The 24,189-nt window shown below is 37.9% G+C and overlaps 1 protein-coding gene across 1 annotated transcript in view; it reads left to right on the plus strand.

The window, feature by feature from the left end:
• DST (dystonin) overlaps nucleotides 1-24,189 on the plus strand; it is a 614,637-nt gene that overhangs the window by 452,667 nt on the left and 137,781 nt on the right. Inside the window, exons 41-50 of the mRNA XM_042781628.1 lie at nucleotides 72-1,242; nucleotides 1,372-1,524; nucleotides 1,679-1,894; nucleotides 2,074-2,220; nucleotides 3,438-3,671; nucleotides 4,868-5,020; nucleotides 9,005-9,238; nucleotides 10,046-10,312; nucleotides 14,410-14,955; nucleotides 16,212-16,388. Coding sequence (XP_042637562.1) covers nucleotides 72-1,242; nucleotides 1,372-1,524; nucleotides 1,679-1,894; nucleotides 2,074-2,220; nucleotides 3,438-3,671; nucleotides 4,868-5,020; nucleotides 9,005-9,238; nucleotides 10,046-10,312; nucleotides 14,410-14,955; nucleotides 16,212-16,388 — 3,298 coding nt within the window. The remainder of the gene's footprint in view (nucleotides 1-71; nucleotides 1,243-1,371; nucleotides 1,525-1,678; nucleotides 1,895-2,073; nucleotides 2,221-3,437; nucleotides 3,672-4,867; nucleotides 5,021-9,004; nucleotides 9,239-10,045; nucleotides 10,313-14,409; nucleotides 14,956-16,211; nucleotides 16,389-24,189) is intronic.

Below are 24,189 nucleotides of genomic sequence, written 5' to 3' on the forward strand. Positions count from 1 at the left end.
TGTCATTATCCTGGTAAAAAAAATGACATAGAAGACGGGCTAAACATCACTCAACAAACTGAATTGAATTTGGATATCCCTACCTGTGTTTTAATAGCTGCCTCTCCCATGAAAGAACACTTAAAATTAGGAATTAAAAATGCAAAAGAAAAGGCAGCTCTTACCCAAGAAGGCTCTCTTAGGAATGAGATGGTTCAAGGTAATGATGTTTGTACTAAAGAAACTGTCTCAGAACAAGAAACAGAAATTCTTTGGTTCACACCAGAAAATAATGAAACCACACTTGAAGTCTTACCTCTTAGAGATGTGGAAGACCTGCAGAAAAATACTGACTTTGTGCAGCCAGAACTCTGTACAAATAGAGTAAGAAATAATGCCAGTGATACTTCAGACACTGACTGCTCATTCCTAGAAATTAAAAGTAAGAAAGGAATAATTGAGCAACAGCCATCAAAAGAAGAAGGCTTGTCCTTAGGACCCCAAGAAAAGGAGGTGCTGATGCCTGAGTTATCTCAGATATTGGTGGAGGACGTAAGGGAAATCTTGAAAAGCAGATGGAAAGAAGGTCATCCTCAAGAGGCTGGAGCCTATGTAGATACTAAAGTTTTAATTCAAAACTTAATTAAAAAGATTAGCACATCCCAGTTGGTAAAGAAAGAATCTAGTATGTCCAGTGACTCTGAAATCAGTGACTATACTGGAGTTTCTCACCTTAATAATGTATCAGAACTGAAAGCTGAAGGTAGAGGTGGTCTTTTCTGTATTGGAAATCTACAATCTGAACTTCTCTTTGATATACTAAGGCAAAATCAGTCTAGCCAAAAACTTACAGAAGCATTTGAAGTGATGAAAGAATTAACTCAGATGGAATGCTGTCTAAAGAAAAGAGGTATTATATTCAAAGAACCTCCACTGCAACTGGACAATATTTTCTATAAGCTGCTTACTGATGGATATTCACAGAAACTAGAAGAGGTTGGAAACGTAAATGAAAAATCATCTACTGAGATGGTGGATGAAAAGCCACACATACTTGGTGATCTTAAAACCAAAGAAGGAAACCACTTTTCTCTTAAGGTAGAGAATGTGAAAGAAATTGGACTAGAAGACTCTGCAGTGTGTGCATCAGCATTGCCAACGGATGAGAAGCTTGAAGAGTTATACAATGATTCCCCAGATCATTTGGAATGTATTTCATCAGGGTCAAAAGAAATGACTTTTGGAGAAAACTCAGTGGAACAAGTAAGTTGACCTATACGTTTTATACGGAAATGGCTGCATGAAACATTTGGGAATATTCTCATACATCTTATTTGCTTTAAAAATCTGCATAAAAGCTATTGAATTGAAATTGTTCAAATTTATTTTCAGTTTTCCAGTCAGTTACAACAGTGTTTACAGCACACTGAAAAAATGCATGAGTATTTGGCTTTGCTTCAAGATATGAAACCTCCCTTATTCCACCAGGAGTCTCTGGATAACAACAATCTTGAAGCTTTGAAAAACCAAGTAAAACAATTAGAGGTAAGACTTTTCTGCTGCCTGTTTATGGGTGGTAGTCAGCTGATGGCTAGATTTGGAAAAATAAGGAGAGCCCTTTATTATTATCTTTTGAGCATTAGTTATATTTGCATTTTTCACAAAGTAGTAAATAGATATGGGATATGTTTCTTTGCAGACATTTGAATCGGGATTGGCTCCAATTGCTGTTATTTTAAGAAAAGACATGAAGTTGGCAGAAGAGTTCCTGAAGTCTCTTCCGAGTAACTTTCCCAGAGGGCATCGTCAAGAATTGAGTGTCAGCCACAGAAGTTTGCATACTGCCTTGTCTTCCCTCAGCGATGTGTCTTCAGAAAGGATGGAACAGATTATGCTTGCAATTGACTCTGAAATGGTAGGCATAAAAATGTTTCACACCAAGTCAAAACTGATTTTTGAGGATTATTTGATTGTTTAGTCATAAAATGAAGTATTTTGTTTTCAGACTGTTAAGTCTTTAAAACAGAATCATTATTTGTAGGAATATGACATTTTGGGGACCAACAGAAATGAACACACAATTTTATTTTCTAGTCCAAACTAGCTATTTCCCATGAAGAATTTCTACATAAGCTTAAGTCATTTTCAGATTGGATATCAGAGAAGAGCAAATCTGTGAAGGGTATTGAAATAAAGAATATTGGAGATACTGAACTGAAGAAGAGTTTGAAGTTTCTCAAGGCAAGTATCAAAATAGATATGACAAAGTACATTTGAAGACCTATGGACTTAATGTAAAATTTTAGAAAAAATAGGACTTCACTAAGGCAATAAAAGATTATTAACCTTCCTTTGTTTGTCAGAGATGTTTATTCAAAAAATAATTGTCATTTTATGGATACCATTTTGAGGCTATCCTGATTACCTTGTCAAATCCTTACTACCCTTTACATTTTGATATTTGTATTTGTGTTTACATTAGTCAAGGAGCCCTGGTGGCACAGTGGTTGAAGCTCAGCTACTAACCAAAACGTTGGCAGTTCAAACCCACCAGCCGCTCTGTACAAGAAGGATGTGGCAGTCTACCTCTGTAAAGATTTATAGCCTTGGGAACCCTATGGGGAAGTTCTACTCTGCCCTATAAGGTCGCTTTGAGTTGGAATCGACTTGATGGCAGTGAGGTTTTTTTTATGGTTACGTTAGTCACCTTTAGCATGCTTTTTTTTTTTCAGAGTCCTTAATTTGAACAATATGCATTATGAATGGTGGTTAGACTTCTGGCCTAGGGGTCAGAAAACTGAAATTCTTGGTAGCCCACTCAATTCATGTTTCAAATTCCACACACTCTCATTTGTATGCTGACAGAATTACATGAATAATACTTTGATCTCACTGTCTGAATGTGCATACATACAGTGTTGTGCTTAATGTACATAAGTTGAACCTTTACCTTTTATCAGAGTTACATTTTAATTTGTGATGTAGCAGACGAGGTTCAGATATTGCTAGAGAGGTTATTTATATTTTTATGTAATATCAATTGCCATAGTGTTTAGGGAGCTCTGGTAGCATAGTGGCTAAGACACTTGCCTGCTAACCAGACGGCTGGCAGTTCAAACCCACCAGCCGCTCCTCGGAAGGAAGGTTGGGCAATCCTACTTCCGTAGTGATACTGCCTTGGAAACCCAAGGAGGGGTCGCTATGAGTCGGGGCCGGCTCGACAGCATATAACAGCAACAACAACATAGTGTTTGAGTAATTTTATCATTATCATCTATTACTAGATGATAGATTTTTGACTAAGTGAATAATGAAAAAGTATCATTAAAACTTTGAGTCCCTGATGAAAGAGGTCTGTTTTAAAAATAAATATTATAGTTAAACTTTATTATTTTTTCAAATACTGCTATTATCATGGCTTAACTCTCTGTTGGTAACTCGCACTGCTTTGTTCACAGAATGTATTAAAAGACCTTGGACATACCAAAATGCAGCTGGAGACTACTGCCTTTGATGTGCAGTTCTTCATTTCCGAATATGCACAAGATCTGTCTCCCAACCAAAGCAGACAGCTGCTGAGGCTCTTAAATACAACTCAGAAGAGTTTTCTTGATGTACAGGAATCAGCAACGACCCAGGTGGAACGTTTAGAGACTCAGTTACAGCTAGAACAAGATCTTGATGATCAGAAGGTTTGCCTTTCTTTGTGGAGTTGGAATTCTTGGTTTTTAGTCTTCAGTATGAAACTTTAATGTAGATACCCAGGGATTATGGCAAGATAGGAATGATTTTCTGGAAAGGCAATTAATGGACAGGTACCATGTAAAGATCCTAAAATATATAACAATATTGTTTTTCATAATGGTGCTATGACTTCACTAGTTTTAATTTTCATGACTCCCTAAAACTTAGCCTTTTCAGGAGAGAGTCTTGATTTTTTTTTCTAGGAGTATAAAATATCAAGATGCACTCAGAAATTTTAAGGGATGTATTGATGAAGATATGGCTAAAGATGTTAAGGATGTTTTTTCCCTCCAGAGGCAGTATTATACAGCAGTTTAGATCATGGGCTATGGAACCAAGTTGCTGATTTTAGATCCTAGCTGCACCACTCACTAGTTGTATGACCTTGCACAAGTCACTTAACCTCATTTTTCTCATTAGTAAATTGGAAAAAACTAGTGCTTACCTGGTAGTGGTGTGAACATTTGATGACAGAAGGCATATAAAACACCACCTTGCCTGGAATATGTTAAGCTCTTAGTAAACTTTGCCTATGGCTGTAAGATGTGTAACTACTGTATATATTTAGGGAAATAAAAGATGTAAATCTCTTAGAAAGATTTAATGAATTTTATAAGAGTGCTGCCCTATTGACAATAATGAGCCAAGGGGTGGGAATATCTGTAGAATTAGACACCATGAGTAGGTGAAAATACTGCATGCAGGGCTTTCTTACTATCTCTTAAAGCACCCAGGCATTGCCTCTAGCATGATAACCTATATGCACATATCAATTATGTTAATAGGCAAATCACAACTAACTTCTGTTTTGATATCCTTTTGCAGAATTAATTGTGTGTGTCACAGGTTTCAAGAGCTTAAGAAAATGGGATGTTATCTTCCTGTCGGTCAGAAGTTCCATCTCTCACACATATGCATGGCCAGTATTCTGTTGAGCAGGCACAATCTCTTTCCTTGTATATGAGATGTTCTCTTACTTTCTGTCTCACTTTGCTCTGTTTGTACCCCACTGCTATCATGTTTACAGCATACTTGTAAAAGCTTATTTAGAAGAAACTTGCAAAGTATGTTCTAATAAGGAGCTGTCACAATAGCAATTTCATCACCACCCATTTAAAGATGCTTTGGTTTTGCTCCACTGTAGATTGTGGCAGAGTGTCAGCAGGAGTACAAAGAAAAACTCCAAGGGATATGTGACCTCCTGACTCAAACTGAAAACCGTCTGATTGGCCACCAAGAGTCCTTCGTGATTGGAGATGGCACAGTTGAGTTGAAGAAGTACCAGTCTAAGCAAGAGGTAGAATTTGGTTTTGTATCAACAGCTTTATGGTGATGTTAGATTTTATTACTACTGTGTGGAAAGCAATTAGGATTCCTGAAAAATATCAGTCATTTTAGCTCTTAGAGGCAAGGCGTACCTAGCTACCCTCAGGCCTGATAATGATTATTGGATTTTCAACTTCTAGCAGGCCAGCTTATTTTCTTGACTGCTTTTTGGTGTGATACTAAGTGGAGTAGGTATGAAGGAGATATGATAATGGAAATACTTTGATGAATTAAACTTAGAATCCATTTAAGGCAACTTCTTATTGCACAATCAGGAAATTGTACTGTTAGTTCAAGTTCTTTCTCACTCTTTCTTAGTGCCTTCTTTTTCCTTCTCTCTATCTTATCCCTATTCATAAAAACCCAAACCCCACATCCATAGAGTCAATTCCTACTCATAATGACCCTGTAGGACAGAGAAGAACTGCCCCATAGGGTTTCCAAAGCTGTAAATCTTTACAAAAACATACTGCCTTATCTTTCTTCCATGATGTGGCTGATGGCCGCATCTCTTAGCCTTTTGGTTAGTAGCCAAAGGCATTTTTTTTTTTTTTTTTTAATTTTAGTTGTGATTTGTAAAGTTTACAGAGCAAATTTATTTTCCATACAGTAGTTCATACACATTTTGTCTCATGACATTGACTGCAGATGTGACAGCTCTCTTCCCACTTCTTCCCCACAGTTACCTCTTCCCTGTGTCCTTCCCTTTCATACACCCCTGCCCCCCGAGTGGTCTTCTATGTTCATACACTACCTTTCTGTTCCATCATGATTGATTTCTCCAAGGAGTATGTCTACCTGAACTAAATGTTTAGCCCATGTGCATTTGGCTGGAAGCCACAGGAGTGAGTTTAATTCTAGACGTGAAGTGCAGGTAGGGGCCATAGTCTCGGATTTACGAGGCTCTATCAGACCAGCAAACCTGGTCTTTTTTTCCCCCGTGATTTTGAGTTTTGTTCCACATTGTTCTCCCAGTCTCTCCAGGATCTCCTGCACAGATCCCTCTCCGAGTGGTTGACAGTGGTAGCTGGGCACCATCTAGTTCTTCTGGTCTCATGGTCATATAGGCTGAGGATCGCATGGTCTGCCAGTCCATTGAACTAATTGTTTCCATGCATCTTTGGTTTTCTTCATTCTTCTCTGCTCTGGATGAGGAGAGACCCATCGTTGCATCTGGATGGCTGCTTGCAAGCTTTTAAGATTTCAGTCACTACTCACCAAAGTAGGATGTGGAACAGTGTTTTTGTGTAGTATGTTATGCCAATTGAGCTTGATGTCCCTTGTGACTATGGTCCCAACCCCACAAGTCCAACTACTTGCTCCCTCCGGGTAGCTGACTGTGGCCAAGAAGTCACCACAACCTTGTCCCTTGTCAGCTCTGCTGTATACCTGGACTTTGTTACCGAACATACAAATATGCTTGTAGAAACATCGTCTGTCAACCCTATACATGGTCATGGGCACACTCCCCCCTGCGAAGCAAACCTGATCATTCAGCCTATCCACCCATCTATCCACCTGTAGATCAGTGTTTGCCATCACTGACAACGCAGTACTATTTATACAAAAGGATTCATCTTTGTTGTCATATCTCCCATGTGCCTCTCTATGTCTTCCTCTTCATCATTGCCACTGTGTTGATCACTCACATTTGGTGCATTGCTCTTCTCTTCACCCAAATCAATACTTGTCTCTACCTATCTAGCAGTATCCTCCCCCCACCAAGTAACCAACAAAGAAAGTTTCATTCCATATATAAATCTTCCCTTAACTTTTTACAATAATGGATTAATACAATATTTGTCCTTCTGTGATTGACTTATTTCACTCAGCATAAGGTCCTCCAAGTTCATCCACATTATGCAGTGTTTTGCAGATTGTACGCTATTCTTTAGGGTTGCATAATATTCCATTGTGTGTATGTACCATAGTTTGGCTATCCATTCTTCTGTTGATGGGCACCTAATTTGTTTCTGTCTTTTGGCTATGGTAAATAGTGCTGCAGTGAACGTTGTGTGCACATATCTTTTCTTGTCCTGGCTTTCACTTTAAGATATGTACCTAGTAATGGGATTGCTGGGTCAAATGGTATTTCTATTTCCAAATTTTTAAGGAATCAACATACTACTTTCCATAGTGGTTATATTATCTTACAGTGCCACTAGCAGCGTATGAGATCCCAATCTCTCCACATCTTCGCCAGCATTTGTTATTTTCTATCTTGTTGAACTTTATTGTTACTGCTGGGGCAAGATGGTATCTCATTGTTGTTTTGATTTGCATCTCTGTACTTAATGGCAGTGAGTTTGTTTTTGGTTTTTGGAATGGCTAATGATCGTGAACATTTCTTCATATGTTTATTGGCCGCCTGAATATCCTCTTTGGTGAAATGGCTATTCACGTATTCTGCCCATTTTTTAATTGGATCGTTTGTCTTTTTGATGTTGAGGTTTTGGAGTTTTCTATAAATTTTAGAGATAAGTTCCTTGTCAGTATGTCATTGCCGAATGTTTTTTTCCCAATCTGTAGGTTCTCTTTTTATAGCAGCTGAATGCTTTAACCACTGTGCCACCATAGCTCATCCTATTCATTAATGGAAAGTAAAAAAAGAAAAAAGAAAAGAATATATTTTGGTGGCAGGAGAAAGAACATTCTCATTGAAACTAGATAGTTCTTGGTTCAAATCCTGGGCTGTACATATTTTTAGCTTTAAAACTTTGTCTGAGCCTCAGTTTTTCATTAGTCATACTTCCATTGCTATATTATCATAAGAGTTAAGTAAATATTGTGACTAACATAATTCATGTCATGATAATAACTCAGTATTTCTTTCAGTGCAAATACTTTTCACAAATTTGAGGCGCTTAAAATAAAATACTCATTTTGAGTATTAAAGCTCAGGCATAGTACAATATAAAGACAAAATATACCCTGTAAAGGAGGAACCAAACCAAAACCAAACCCACTGCCATCAAGTCGATTTCAATTCATAGTAACTCTTTAGGACAGAGCAGAAGTGCCTCATAGGGTTCCAAGGCTGTAAATCTTTATGGAAGCAGAACTGCATCATCTTTCTCCCACAAAGTGTCTGGTGGGTTCAGACCGCTGACCTTTTTGGTTAGCAGCTGAATGCTTTAACCACTATGCCACCAGAGCTGCCTTAGCAAAGGGGGAAAGAAAGAGGAAAAATTATATAAAGAAAGCTACAACTAGAGCAAGGATCTTAATCTTGAGCTTCATAGCAGTGAGGGCAAAGAGATAAACATTATAGAGTTCTGGTTGTTTAGAAGAAAAAAAAGTATTTTCATTCACTGGGAAAACTATTTTTTTTGTCCTGAGTAAGGTCCTCTGTTGGTACAGTGCCTAAGACATTGTGGTCTGCCTGTTCACCAAAGCTGGCGGTTCAAATCTACCAGCCACTCCATGGAAAGAGGATAGGGCAATCTACTTCTGTAAAGATTTAACACCTTGGAAACTCAATGGGGGTCGCTATGAGTTGAAATCAATTCAATGGCAGTGAGTGTGGTTTGGTTTTTTGAGTAGATAAATATAAAAAAATTAATGTTTAGAGGCAGAATAAAGAAGATTACCATTACCATGTAAAAACTTTTGTAAATGTGTTCATGTATATATTTTTAAAAAGTCTGATGTGTGCAAATTTGTTTAGATTATATACTGATTACTTCAGTGTTTTCCATATTTTAAAACTATATTCATTTGTCACATGAAAGTGAAACACAACATAAAAATCTTGTGCCTTTTTTCAGTGGTGTTTGAGATTTCAAATGATAGTAAACGTGATTGAAATATCTAACTCAAATTACATGTTGTCTATGCTTTTTCAAACTGTGCATGCTAGACTCTCCTTTCCTACTCACACCCTCTATTAGAATTACAACTCTGGAAGAAGTAAGTAGCTAATGTTTAGTCAAATATTTTTCTTTTGTCTTATAAGGAATTACAAAAAGATATCCAAGGAAGTGCACAAGCACTGGCAGAAATAGTGAAAAACACAGAGAACTTCTTGAAGGATAACGGGGATAAGCTGTCACAAGACGATAAGGCTTTGATTGAACAGAAACTTAATGAAGCTAAAATAAAGTGTGAACAGCTTAATGTAAAGGCAGAGCAGTCGAAGAAGGAGCTGGATAAAGTTGTGAAGACAGCAATCAAGGAAGAAACAGAAAAGGTCTGTATTCAAATATGTGGTACACTATTGCGGTGGCTGCAACCATGGGCTCAGGTATAGCAAGGACTGTGAAGCTGGTGCAGGACCAGGCAGTGTTTTGTTCTGTTGTATGTAGAGTCGCTATGAATCAGAGGTGTCTCGACAGCACCTGACAACAACAACAACAACAACAATTGCTTTGTTAAATATGAGTAGTGTAATAACTACTTGATTGAATAAGTGATGTCATGTTTTAGTAAACAGTGTTAGACTAAAGACTTCTTGGTGGTGGTGGTGTTATATGCCGTCGAGTCAGACCCAACTCATAGCGACCCCTCCTTGGGTTTCCGAGGCAGTATCACTACGGAAGTAGATTGCCCAACCTTCCTTCCAAGGAGTGGCTGGTGGATTTGAACTGCCAGCCTTCTGGTTAGCAGTCAAGTGTCTTAGGCACTACGCTACCAGAGCTCCCTAGACTAAGGACTAGAATTCTGGATTTCCAGGTATAATTAACAAATACTACAAAAAGTTTGAAGAGTTGAATTTAACTTTTTCCTTGAAATTATTTAAAGTGGGGTTGCAAGATTTTTTACTGGTGAAATGTGTGTGACTCATTATCAGTTATAATTTTGGAATATATTTTTAAGAACAATGAAAACTTCACAGTAATCGCCTATTGCTTTGACGTGTAGTTTCAGTGTGTTCCTTGTTCAGTGTTTAACATGTCAGTATCCCAAACTTATTTAAAATGATCTACATATTTACTCTTGTTATGTCATAATACTAATGATTCTGCATGTATTCAGAATGTAAATTTTCCCTGCCCAGGTTGCAGCTGTGAAGCAGTTAGAAGAGAGCAAAACCAAAATAGAAAACCTTTTGGACTGGTTGTCAAATATTGACAAAGACTCAGAAAGGGCAGGGACAAAACACAAACAGATCATTGAACAGAATGGGATGCATTTTCAAGAATGTGATGGCAAGTCAGTGATTGGAGAAGAGGATGAAGTTAATGGTAACCTGTTGGAAACTGATGTTGATGGGCAAGTTGGAACCATGGAGGAGAATCTCAACCAGCAATATCAGAAAGTCAAGGTGTGTTGTTTTAAACATGAGTATTTTTAAATTCTATTTCCAGATAAGTGAAGATAGCATGTGAGTTATATTTTCAAAGTTTAATGACCAGACAGTAAAACAAAGTCCTGTTATCCAGGTACATCCTTATGCCAAATAGAAATTATTACTATGAGAGTGCTGTGCAAGTAAAAAAAACAATGAGAAATAAAGCAGAAGGTGGGAAGCAGAACTATTAGAAATCAAGATAAGAGTTTGCATTTATAGAGCAATTGCAGTGGGCCAGGCGCTTTTCTAAGCCCTTGCCAGCTATTAAATCGTTTAGTCCTCACAACTACTTTATAGGGTAACTTCTTTTATTATTCCCATTTTCGAGATGAGGAAACTGAGACCTATAGAAGTGAAATAACTTGCCCAGGGTTACACATATAATAAATGATAAAATTTGGATTTAAAACTAGGTGATATCTTCAGTCACTCTGCTAAGTTCTTATCCATGTATATTGACTAATTTTCTAAGCAATCTTGAGCTCCCTCAAATCTTCTATGAGTTCCATTGATCTATAGAGTCAAGGCTATTATTGAAAAGAGATATAAAATCCCTTCTAAAAATCTACTACATGGTGGACATTAAAGCTGGTAGCAATACTACTATAGGAGCAAAGATAACTTTTGAAAAACCATATTTAAAATATCACATAATTGATCATTTTGTTTCAAAGTTAGATTTTTGTGGTCAGATGACAGCTTTAGAAATTTTGAGGTTCTGTTCTGTGAAGTTTAAACAGGAAGAAGAGTGGAAGCATTTAGCATGTCACAATTTCAAGGGCTGTGATAGGACTTTATTGTAATTACCTCTAGAATGAAACATCTAATGAATTCCTGAAAGGACCTAATGAATCAGTTATAAGGAATCTAGAAAGGTTGCTAACTTGATCAAGTGAAAAACACTAGTGAGTGCATTTAAGAGAGGGATGTCAAGAGACAAAAGCTGTACAACAAAAACTGTAGTCACAAGATAACATTTCTTATCTTTTCACCTCTAAAACATAGGGATCTGAAAGTATTGTAGAAATTCCTAGTCTTCTGTTAGAGTGGAGAGATGGCCAAAAGCCCTGAGTCAGGGGTTCTGTTTCTAGTTCTCTCTAGTTGTGACACATTTGTTGGGCCCAGTCACTACTCCATCAGTCTCTGTTTGCTCATTTGTAAAAGGAAGGGGATGGATTAGATAATTCATACAGTATTCTGTCTATCCAACCTAATTGAATGCTACCACTATGTGCAAAGACCTACTTGAGATTAATGTGTGAATCTAATTAAAATATCAAAGACATAGTCTGTGGGAGAAAAATTATTTATTCAAAAATATTTATCTTGTTTCCACTGTTTGGCAGGCATTGTTACAGACAGTAAGGATACAAATAAATATTAATGAGTCTGTTTTCAGCTGACTAATTGCGATCAGACTTGAAAGTGAACCATCTTACAGCAGTGCTTCTCAACCCTTTTCACATCATAGCATATGTTCACTCTTACTCAGTTCCATATGCCCTGTTCTAGATTCTTGGGATACCCCAGTGAGCAGAACAAAGTCCCTTTACTATTGTTGCGTATATATTAGGGGGTTAGATGATAGGCAGACGATAAATAACTAAGTTATATGGTATGTTAGAATGTCTTAAGTGCTATGGGAAAAAAGAAAAGTTGGATAAGGCTGGTGAATGCTGGGTAGTGGGAGTTGTTGTTAGGTGTCATTGAGTTGGCTCTGACTCATAGTGATCCTCTGTAGACAGAATGAAACACAGTCAGCTCTGTTTGAGCCCGTTGTCGTAGCCACTGTATCAATCCATCTCCTTAAAGGTCTTCCTCTTTTTGCCATCCCTCTATTTTACCAAGCATGGTGTCCTTCTTCAGGGACTGGTCCTCATAGCATATTCAAGGTATGTGAGACAAAGTCTGTCCATCCTTGCTTTTATGCAGCATTCTGGCTGTACTTCTTCCAAGGCAGATTTCTTCTTTTGGCAGTCTGTGGTACATTGAATGTTCTTTGCCAAAACCATAGTTTAAATTTATCAATTCTTCTCCATTCTTCCTTATCCATTGTTCAGCTTTCACATCCACATGGGGTTATTGAAAATACCATGGCTTGGGTCAGATGCACCTTGGTCCTCAAGGTAACATCTTTCCTTTTTAACACTTTAAAGAGGTCTTTTGCAGCATATTTGCCCAATGCAATATGTTGATTTCTTGACTTCCACTTCCAAGAATGGTGATTGTGGAGCCACATAAAATGAACTCCTTAATAATGTCAATCTTTTCTTTGTTATCGTGATGTTGCTTTTTGGTATAATTATGAGGATTTTTGTTTTCAGTATGCTAAGGCGTAATCCATCATCAGTAAATGCTTCAAGTACTCTTCACTTTCATCATGGAAGGTTGTGTCATTTGCAGATGTCAGATTGTATATAATGAGTCTTCCTCTCATACTGATGCCATGTTCTTCTTCATATATAGTCTAGCTTCTTAAGGCACACAGACTAAATAAGTATGGTGAAAGGATACAACCCTGACGTCCACCTTTCCTAATTTTAAACCATGCAGTATCCCTTGTTCTGTTTGAACAACTGTCTCTTGGTTCTGTGTTCAAGTTCCACATCATCACAATTAAATGTTCTAGAATTCCCATTATTCACTGTGTTACCCATAATTCATTATGATCAACACATTTGAATGCCTTTTTATAGTCACTAAAACTATTGAATGCCAGGCGGTAGGAGGGACAGTGTTAAATAAGATAGAGTAGCCCACGTTGAAAAGATTTGTGCAAAGATGGGGGATCAGCCAGGCAGGTATTTGAGAGAAGGAGTTTCCAAACAATGAGTACAACTGGAGAAAGTGTCATTAGGTACCTAGCAAGCTCAGTATGGGGATAGGAATGGCCAATTGGCTGTAGCACCTGGATTGTAGTGGGAGAGAGAACAGGAAGAAAGAACTCTGAGGGTAATGGGTCAGGCCATTTGGCTCCCTGTAAGCCATTGTAAGAAATGTAAAAAATTGCCCCAAAGGATAATATGTACGGCATATTGAGATGAGTAGAAAAAGCTGCTCTGGATTGGAAGGAAAAGAACTCATGACATTCAAGGACCACCTGGCTGCCCTGAAGGGTAAGGTGATCAGTAGCTCACCTGCTCGGAAGCTACCTTAAAGGCCTTCAGAGTGGAGGCTCTGCAGGCTCCTGTGCTGTTTTCTGTGTATCTGATCTCGTGTACTCCTTATAGCAAAACTATGAACACGTGTAAGGGTTATTGTCTCCTTTTTCCATGTACAGGAAATTGAGGCCCAGTGAAGCTAAGTACCTCCAGTATTTAGTACTAGTGTATCTGTTCCTCTTAACCTTCTTTGGGCTCCTCTGAATGTACATTGTTCTTGCTTAATTATTGTCACGTTTTTTCATAGGTTTAAAATTAAAAACCAAACTCACTGTCATCGAGTCAGATCCAACTCATAGCGACCCCTCCTTGGGTTTCCAAGATGGTATCGCTATGGAAGTAGATTGCCCCATCTTCCTTCAGAGGAGTGGCTGGTGGACTTAAACCACCAGCCTTCTGGTTAGCAGTCAAATGCCTAGTGCCTATGCTACCAGAGCTCCGGGTTTAAAATTGTAAATTCTTTTTTTCTACTTAAATGTCTTTTCAGAATCATTTAATACAACAATATTCTACTTATTTGCACAATAATTTGGTAAAGATATTAGTGAGCCCTTCAGGATGGTTGTAAGGAAGTAGTGAATAAAATGAGATTAGACTATAGGTATTTAACATTGGAATAAACATCTATCACATTTTTCCCAGACTTCTCAATAACAGCACTTGTCCTATGTTACTGTCTAGGAACTTTCTAGGGAAAGCTGGAAATTACCTTAAAAATAAGAGTGCTCAAAATGCTGCTTTTCTGTTCTGAAATTCACCAATAAAATGGAAGTTTTGTACATCTATTGCAAATTGTAGCTCTATGGGTTGTTTAAGCCTATTGGTCATGGAGTAACGAGGAGTTCCCCATAACCTCAGTTTAACCCTGTTGCTGCTTTAACGTTATGGTCACTTTTTTTTTCCACATAGGCCCAGCATGAGAAGATCGTCTCTCAGCACCAAGCAGTCATCATAGCCACTCAGTCCGCACAAGCCTTGCTTGAGAAACAGGGTCACTATCTCTCCCCTGAGGAAAAAGAGAAACTGCAGAAGAACATGAAAGAACTGAAAGTGCATTATGAAACTGCACTGGCTGAATCAGAGAAGACAATGAAGCTAACACACTCTCTGCAGGAAGAATTGGAAAAGTTTGATGCTGACTATAGTGAGTTTGAACACTGGCTGCGGCAGTCAGAACAAGAACTTGAAAACCTGGAGGCAGGGGCAGATGACTTTAGTGGCTTAATGACCAAACTGAAGAGGCAGAAGAGTTTCTCAGAAGATGTTATTTCTCACAAAGGTGACTTGAGGTATATCACCATTTCTGGAAACAGAGTATTAGAAGCTGCCAAATCTTGTAGCAAGAAAGATGGCAGCAAGGTTGACAAGGATGATATTGACACTTCTGCAACCCACAAAGAGGTACAGAGCAAATTGGATCATGCTACTGATCGGTTCAGATCTCTCTACTCCAAGGTAATTTTATATTTGTTTTTTAAGGGGAAGGTCAATATGTGATTGTAATTTTCACTTTGTCCTCAACATTTGTTTTGGAATTAGGAGCAAGAAACCTAAAAACTGAAGCAGAAAAAAAAAAAAAAAAGCCTACCATTAGTCATATTAGTCTGCTTTACTTCTGAAAAATTCATTTAAAATTTAGGAACCTGAAGTTATTTAGTTAGTTAGTTTTGTTAGAATAATTTTCAGTTAGCTTTAGTTCTAAAACTCTCTAACAACATAGTGTACGGTTTGACCACCAGATGGCATTTATGTATTAGCTTTTAGCCACAAGGCTTGCTAATGTGTGCAACCTCACAAGTTTGAGAACTTGATGTTTGATCTCAGGTGATTCTCTTCACGAATACTCCAAATGTTTCTTTTACAGATACATTTCATCAGTGTATTGTTTTAATACTTAATAGCAGACTGTTTCAGCCTCTCTTGTTCCTGTGGACCAGTAAAAGAGATTTGTTTTTAAAATAACAACAACAAAAACTTAAGAAAAACAATTCACTATTGGTAATACAGGAAATGTGTGAGAGCCAGAACTCAATAGAGCTGCCTTGTTTTTCTGGGTTTTGCAAGTTTTCTGCCTTTGACAGGCTGCAGTCTTATCACTTTTCTTTTTCTGTTTTAGTAGAAAATGTTTGAGCTTTCCTTCCCTGACAGCTTTCTGCCTTATACAGTTTCTAGCTTTTACAGGTTTTACTGTATAAGTTGAGCAAGAACAGACTTATACCAAGTTGTATAGAGATTTGAAGAGCTTCCTTGGCTCTTGGTCTTTGCTTCATTCTAATTTGGACTGTTTGCCCTTCTGTGTGAAACCAATGAAACAAAGACACACAACTTACTAAGCACCTTGAAAACCTTCACTTTAAGTATATATAAATGCACAAGGTTTATAAATCCCAGTGAGAACGTGCCCTGGTAGATCTGCCTCCTCTGATGATTGATAACCTTTATTCTGGGTCAAGATTCAGTCATAGTGCATATGCTTTTTTATTGGTATAAGGCTAGAATGATCTCATTTTTATGAATACTTTTTTGCCCTTTCAGAGCAAGAGTCTTCACACACACACAAAAAGAAAACCTTTATTCCTACAGAGTTTTCACTGATGTTAGTTGAAGACTTGTCTTTTCCAAGTTATATAGCTATTAGGCCCTAAAGTTATTTTGTCAGATATAAAAATAGTGAGTTATAATCCTACCCCTTTTTTCTTTTGATTATTTAGTGCAGTGTCCTGGGGAATAATCTTAAAGACCTGGTGGATAAATATCAACACTATGAAGATGCTTCATGTGGACTACTTTCTGGGCTCCAGGCTTGTGAGGCTACAGCAAGCAAACACTTATCTGAACCCATTGCTGTGGACCCCAAAAACCTACAAAGGCAATTAGAAGAGACGAAGGTAAGTAAGTGAAAGAGAGAGAGAGAAAGAGATGGGGGGGGATCTAAACCCTTCTGTAGTCTTACCAAAAGGCTTCTATTTCCCAGTATATTTTGATAGTTCTACCTAGGGTAGGGGGCAAATGGGGAAAGTATACTTCACCTTAGAATGAGTTACGACCCTATTTCTCCTCAGCTTATTCATTTTTAGTTTTATCCAGTTACTTAATTGGTTTCATCTTGCTGTTATGATCCCTTACCTGTATCCCTCATCCCCAAACAAAACCCAATATAAAGGTCTGGGTCCCATTCTTGAGTAAGATTTGGTAGTTGGGATAGAATATTACCCCTAAAAACATACTTATTCATCAAAGGAAAAGATAGTTTCATACTTTAGTCTTAAGGATAGTTGTTAAAATTTGAGTTGCCTGGGGCTATGGGGGTGGGAGGGAAGCAAATTTGTGAAAGATTCATCTTCTAACTCTATCAACCTTCATTTGAGCCTCTCCCATCCTCCTCCCCTGCTCTGTTTCAACATTTAATACCATATATAATGTGATACTTATTTATCTTGTTCATTGTCTTTCTCTTCCATTGACATTAATCTCCACAAGGGCAGGTATTTTTGTCTTTTTTACTCACTGCTATATCCCCATTACCTAGAACAGAACCTGACCAAAAGCACTTAAGAACTATTTTGTAAGAGGGCAGAGTTGAAACAAAGAAGAGATATCACTGCCCCATTTGAGGGTTCTGAGGATGTAGTAGACATCAGTTACGACCTAGCATTGTTCGGAAAAAGTCTACCTGCTATTTCAGAAATAGAAGCTTGATGTGGGCATTGCATAATTGTGAAGGTCTCAGCCTTACTAACAATGGCAGAGAAAGTCTCTATTCTGTTTTCTTAAATTTGAAGCATAATTTAAAATTCCAATATAAGGGAAGATACTTTTGAAAACATTTTGTTCATTTTTAGTCTAATAATTTTTTAGGGTAGAAGTTTCATTTCATAAATATTTTCTTGATAGCAGGTGGGTAACAATAGCTTGAGGAGCTCTTGTGGTGTAGTGGGTAAGTGCTCAGCTGCAAAAAGGCTGGCAGTGCAAACACACCAGCCTCTCCATGCGAGAAAGATGTAGCAGTTTGCTTCTATAAAGATTACAGCCTTGGAAACCATATGGTTCTTACTTTGTCCTATAGGGTCACTATGAGTTGGAATTGATTTGACAGCAATGGGTTTGGTTTGGTTTGATGAACAGTAACTATCGCTGCCATAGATAGAAAGTAAACACAGTCTTGCTAGTTAAACAACTGCCTTACAGAATTTAGTTACATCTATTACAGTGTCATTAATAATTTTTGTGCTGTTAACACAAAAACAGGTATTTTACCTGGGTGAGTTTAAAGATAGGTATTGTCTGGGACTGGCAGCTTCTGGCTAGAAGGAAGCTAAGTCATGCCCTGCAGTGAAACATGCCAGGTGAAGGCCAAGACAGAGAAAAGGCCTTGAAAAGGAATGGAAGCATCAGATGAGAGGAGCATGGAGGAGAGTGGGAAGAGGATGGGGAAGGTACTGCGTGCATCTTGAGCGTTTACCCAGCCCTGCATTGGGCCCTGGGGAGAGGTCCTGGGCAGATAGGCATCCTCAGATTGCTGCAGCCTCTCCAGGGCTTGTCTCCTTCTTTCTAATGTGCTTTTTCAGCCCTGGGTTTTTTGTTTTCTGTTTTTCACAAGCATGGGAACATACCTGTATTAAGCTTTCAGGTCTCACTTGTCCAAGGACAGTGATGGGGGCAGAGGAGCTGTATGACTGTAAGGCCATTATTTGGGGAGGAAATGCCACAGTTTAATGTGATTAAGACTGCCTATATTAAGGTTGGGCAATCCTACTTTCGTAGTGATACTGCCTCGGAAACCCAAGGAGGGGTCGCTATGAGTCGGGGCCGACTTGACGGCAAATAACAACAACAACAAATATTAGAGTTAGAATCAATGTAACAGCAACTGAAGCAACATTACATTTAATTAGGAAGTTAAGTATTTTTAATATAAGAAAGTATATAAAGTATGAATAATAAATTTTAAGATAGATTCACATTAGAAAATGGTTAGATCCCATATGAAATTAATGTTTATGTACCAAACTCACTGCCGTCGAATCTGTTTGACTCATAGTGACATCCCTTGGGTTTCCAAAGTGGTATCTCTACAGAAGTAGATTGCTCAGTCTTCCTTCTGAGGAGTGGCTGGTGGGTTTGAACTGCCAGCCTTCTGGTTAGCAGTCAAATGCCTTAGGCACCATGCCACCAGAGCTCACATTATGTAACTAGGAAAAAAGAAAAAAAGAATGCTACAGCTTTTTCATTAAACAGATCCACAGATTACTTTTAAAAGAAGGGAGGAAAACTTACTAGTATATGCTACAGAAGGAGACTCTTCCAGTCCCAAAGCAGGCAGAGAAACATAAAAAGGACAGAACTCAAAGGAGAATGAATTCTAATTAAGCCCCAGAATAATTTTTAAAATTAAATGTGGAATTAAAATTGTTCCTGGCATATGCACACATTTTCTTGGCAGATGATCTCAGGATGTAGTAAAGATCAATTTTTATGAGGATTAGGTAGTCTCCATTTTCTTCATTTTTATTAACAACAGTTTATAATTATTTTAACAATATTTCTTTTTTTTCTTTTAGGAAACAAGGTGTGTTGGTTTATTTTAATTTGTATTGTGATTTGGGTGAAAGTTTGCAGATCATATTCATTTTTCACACACCAGTTCATACACATTTTGTTTCATGGCATTGTGACATTGACTACAATCCCCACAATGTAACAGCTCTCTTGCCACTTCCTCCCTGTAACCATCTCTTCCCTGTATCCCTCTCTCCTAAGCATTCCTTTTCTCTGAGCTGTCTCCCTGTGCAAAAACCATCCTTCTGATCTCCCATGATTGATTGTTCTAAGTGTAACTACCTGGCCTAAATGTTCACCCTAAATGCCTGTTTATTGTTTGGCTGGTTCAATTCCAGGCCTGAAGACTAGGGGCCATAGTCTTGGGGGTTTTACCAGTCTTTATCAGACCAGTGAGCCTTTTTTTTTTTTTTTTTAATGTTTTGAGCTTTGTTCCCCTTTTTTTTTCTCCACACTATCCAGGATCTCGTGCTCTGATCCCTTGCTGAGTGGTTGACAGTGAGAGCCAGGCACTATCTAGTTCTTCTAGCCTCATGATCGTATAGGCTGAGGTTTGCATGGTTCACTACTCCCTTGGACAAATGATTTCTATGCATCTTTGGTTTCCTCATTCTTCTTTGTTCCAGATGAGGAAAGACCAGTTGTTGCATCTAGATTGCCACTTGCAAGTCACTACTCACCAAACTAAGATGTAGAACAGTGTTTTTGTGTTGTATGTTATGCCAATTGAGCTTGATGTCCCCTGTGACCATGGTCTTGAGCCAACAGGTCCAACAATTCACTCTATCAGGGTGGTTGGCTATGGTTAAGAAGTTATCACAACTTTGCTCCGTTAATTCTATTTATATGGACATTCTTATAATACATACAAATACATATATAGAAATACTGTCTGCCAACCTTATATATATGGTCATGGGTATATTCCTTTTTGCCTAGACATACCTGATCATTCAGCCAATCTACCTATGTCTCTTACTGTAGATTAAAGTTTGTTATTACTGAAAATGCATATTGTATATGTAAAAGTGTTTATCTTTGTTATCTGTAGCTTTTGTTCACCTCTCTGTGTCTTCCTTTTCCTTAGTTATTTTAACAATATTTCTTTTAACAGTGATATAAACATAAGGGTACTACAAAAAAAAGTTTCTTTCACATTTAACATAGTGACTTCTACTTAAATTCTCTTGTATAATAATTGTAATTTTTAGGCATTCAATTGGTTCATTTGACCTATTTCTGTCTACAGTTTTTTGTTACTAGCATTATTATTCAAAGACCTGTTAGCTGTGTAGTCAGCCTTCAGATACCTCTCGGCTATAATAATACTCTTCAAGATCCCCTTCAAAGGAAATTAATGGGAAAATATATATATATTTTCCAAGTTTAGCCTCCTAAGAGGCTCAGAAGATGTGGTTCAAGGGACAGTTTAGTGACCTGGTTTTGGCACTAGGCCTAGGGTCAGATCACATTAACCAACAGTGTCAATCAGGCTCACACTGATCTCTGGGATAGTAGTGGTAAGTCAAGAAGCTTTGTGAACTGGAACAAGTGCCCATAGCTTTATAAACTTCATCTATATCTAGTCCCAGAGTTCTTAGGTCATATAAATGGTTAATGTGCTTGGATACTAACCAAAAAGTTGGAGGTTTGAATTCACCTAGAGGGACTTTGGGAGAAAAGCCTGATGATCTACTTCCAAAAAAATCAACTATTAAAAACCCTATGGACCACAGTTGGAGTAGGCTCAACAGCAACTGGGAAAAATATATGTGATTTTTTGTGTGTGTGTGTGTGAGAGAGAGAGAGAGAGAGAGAGAGTGTGTGTGTGTGTGTGTGTGTGTGTCTAGGTATCTGGTTCAGACAAGGAGACCAAGGTCATAATCCTACAGTGCACTTTTTTCATGTTTTAATTTCCTTGAAATCATTCAAAACAATATGAGTAAAACATTTGAGTTTGTAATTTTGTTCCAAAAAAGTACTGTAAACCAAACCAAACTCACTGCCATTGAGTTGGTTCTGACTCATAGCAACCCCTCCTTGGTTTTCTGAGGCAGTATCTCTATGGAATTAGATTACCCAGTCTTCCTTCTGAGGAGTGGCTAGTGAGTTTAAACCACCAGCCTTCTGGTTAGCAGTCAAATGCTTTAAGCACTACGCCACCAGAGTTAAATGCCTTAGGCACTTTGCCACCAGAGCGCTACTTGCTAGATACTAAAAACTACACTTTCTTGAATGTGATTATGGAGAGCAAAGGTGTGGGACATTTTGAAGAGAAGAGGTGAAGAAGAGATGTTTCTTTTGTAATTCATTTTTCAGTTTTAAGATGAGAGGCAGGACCATCTTTGGTATTGGAAGTTTTTATATAACTATGTTTTCTTATTTATATTAATTCAATAAAAAGGTATGTGGTAGGCCCATTACTAGGTTCTCTGAGGATGCAAAAATGTTATATACTCTGTCTTTTCCCTTGGGAGCTCAATGTCCTTTGGAAAAAAAAAAGGAGAAGTTCTGTTAATTTTATTTCATCTTCTACTAACCATGTCCCTGTAGTAGCCTAGCTTTCATTCTGGTTATAAGTAAAGGTCCTTTGATAAAGAATTTCTTAAACTTTCTGTAACTAAACTTACGGGAAATTTTCCCAAAGATATCTACTCTGAGGTGGATTATGTGGCCTCTTGCAACAACTGTTGTGTCTGGTATTTACCACACACCCCTAATTAGCTATAATTTTGTGAGCCTTTGACATACGTATGAACTACCTGTGTGTTATTACAGTTTCTTAAATTCTCAAAATGAGATGAGGCAACATTTACCATTGTTGTTGTTGTTATGTGCCGTCGAGTTGGCCCCGACTCATAGCGACCCCTCCTTGGGTTTCCGAGGCAGTATCACTACGGAAGTAGGATTGCCCAACCTTCCTTCCGAGGAGTGGCTGGTGGGTTTGAACCGCTAGCCTTCTGGTTAGCAGTCAAGTGCTTTAGCCACTATGCTACCAGAGCTCCTACATTTACCATTAGCTTTCGTTATTTATTTTAGTTTAAAATAATGACTGAAATAGAAGAAGATCTTTGCATTTTGTTTTCAACTACTTATTTATTCATCCACTTGTTTATTCTAGAAAACTTTTTAGAGCCTACTATGTGCTAGGCAGATAAACTCAATAATATTCATGGGGTATTTATGAGAATTCCTGGGAGAGCACATAACAAGGATGGGAAGAGAGTTAGGGAAGGCTTCCAAGCTGAATATTAAAGATGGATCAGAGCCAATCAGTATGATGCCAGGGGATTGATGGCATAAAGTTGCATGAGAATGTTGGCATGGAGAGGTGTGTTAAGGCATTGGGTCTAGAATGAGCAAAGTCATTGGGCTGAGAAATCACTGGCTTGTTGGATTATGGAACAAGAAGTAGAGAAAGATGAGACTAAAGATAGAATTAGGGAATCGATTTTAGTCAATGTATTATAGCATGCTCAAGTCTTAGCCTTTGTTTTGAAGGCAATGGGAAGGTACTAAAAGATTTTAAAAGGGAGTGATGTGGTTATATGTTTTAGATAGAACACATTGGAGGCTATATCAGGGATGCAATTACAGGCAGGAAAACATTTAGGAGTCTTTTTCAGTAATCTTAGTGAGATATCAGAAGAATAGTTTTGATGCATTGAACAGCATTGACCAAAAACCAGGTGAGTTGTGAGATGACCTCAAGGACATCATATGTGAAGAAAGCAAAAAGTTGTTAAAAAGATGGGAAAGAAAGAAAAGACAAAATGGATGTCAGAAGAGACTCTAAAAACTTGCTCTTGAATGAAGAGAACTAGAGCAAGTGGAAGAAATGTTGAAGTAAAAGACCTGAACAGATGATCTCAAAGGGCAGTTCAAGAAGACACAGTAAAGTATTATACTGAAATGTGTAAAGACCTGGAGTTAGAAAATCAAAAGAGAAGAACACACTTGGCATTTCTCAAGCTGAAAGAACTGAAGAAGAAATTCAGCTCAAGTTGCAATATTGAAGGATTCCATGGCAAAATATTGAACAATGCAAGAAGCATCAAATGATGGAAGGAGGAATACATGGAGTCATTGTACCAAAAAGAATTGGTTGATGTTCAACCATTTTAGGAAGTAGCATATAATCAAGAATGAATGGTATTAAAGGAGGAAGTCTAAGCTGCACTGAAGGAATTGGTGAGAAACAAGGCTCCAGGATTGACTGAGTACCCACTGACATTTTTCAACACTCACTCATTTATGCCAAGGAGTTTTGGAAGATAGCTACCCAGCCAATTGACTGGAAAAGATTGATATTTGTGCCCATTCCAAAGGGAGGTGATCCAACAGAAGTGGGAATTAATGAGCAATATTATTAATGTCACATGCAAGTAAACTTTTGCTGAAAATATTTCAAAAAAGGTAATAGCTATACCTAGAAGGTCAAGAGAGGACGTGGAATGAGGGATACCATTGCTGATGGCAGATGGATCTTGGCTGAGAGCAGAAACTTCCAGAAAGATGTTTACCAGTGTTTTATTGACTGTGCAGAGGCATTCAACTGTGTAGATCGTAACAAATTATAGATAGCATTGTGAAGAATGGGAATTCCAGAACACTTAATTGTGCTCATGAGGAAGGAACTGTACATAGACCAAGAGGCAGTTGTTCAAACAGAACAAGGGGATACTGCATGGTTTAAAATCAGGCAAGGTGTGTGTCAGGGTTTTACCCTTTCACCATACTTACTTAATTGGTATGCTGAGCAAATAATTCAAAAAGTTGGACTATATGAAGAATGCACCATCAGGATTGGAGGAAGACTCATTAACAACCTGTAGTATGGAGATGCAACAGCCTTGCTTGCTGAAATTGAAGAAAGTTTGAAGTACTTATTGATGAAGGTCAAAGACTACAGCCTTCAGTATGGATTACACCTCAGCATAAAGAAAACAAAAATCCTTCGAACTGGACCACTCACCAACATCATGATAAATGGAGAAAAGATTGAAGTTGTCAAGAATTTCATTTTACTTGGATCCACAATCAGTGCCCATGGAAGCAGCAGTCAAGGAACTTCATGACATATTGCATTGAGCAAATCTGCAGCAAAAGACCTCTTTTTTTTTTTAATGT

This window comes from Orycteropus afer, unplaced genomic scaffold (genome assembly GCF_000298275.1).
Source record: "Orycteropus afer afer isolate SDZICR_OR568_19922 unplaced genomic scaffold, OryAfe1.0 scaffold00140, whole genome shotgun sequence".
Taxonomy (NCBI): Eukaryota; Metazoa; Chordata; class Mammalia; order Tubulidentata; family Orycteropodidae; genus Orycteropus; species Orycteropus afer.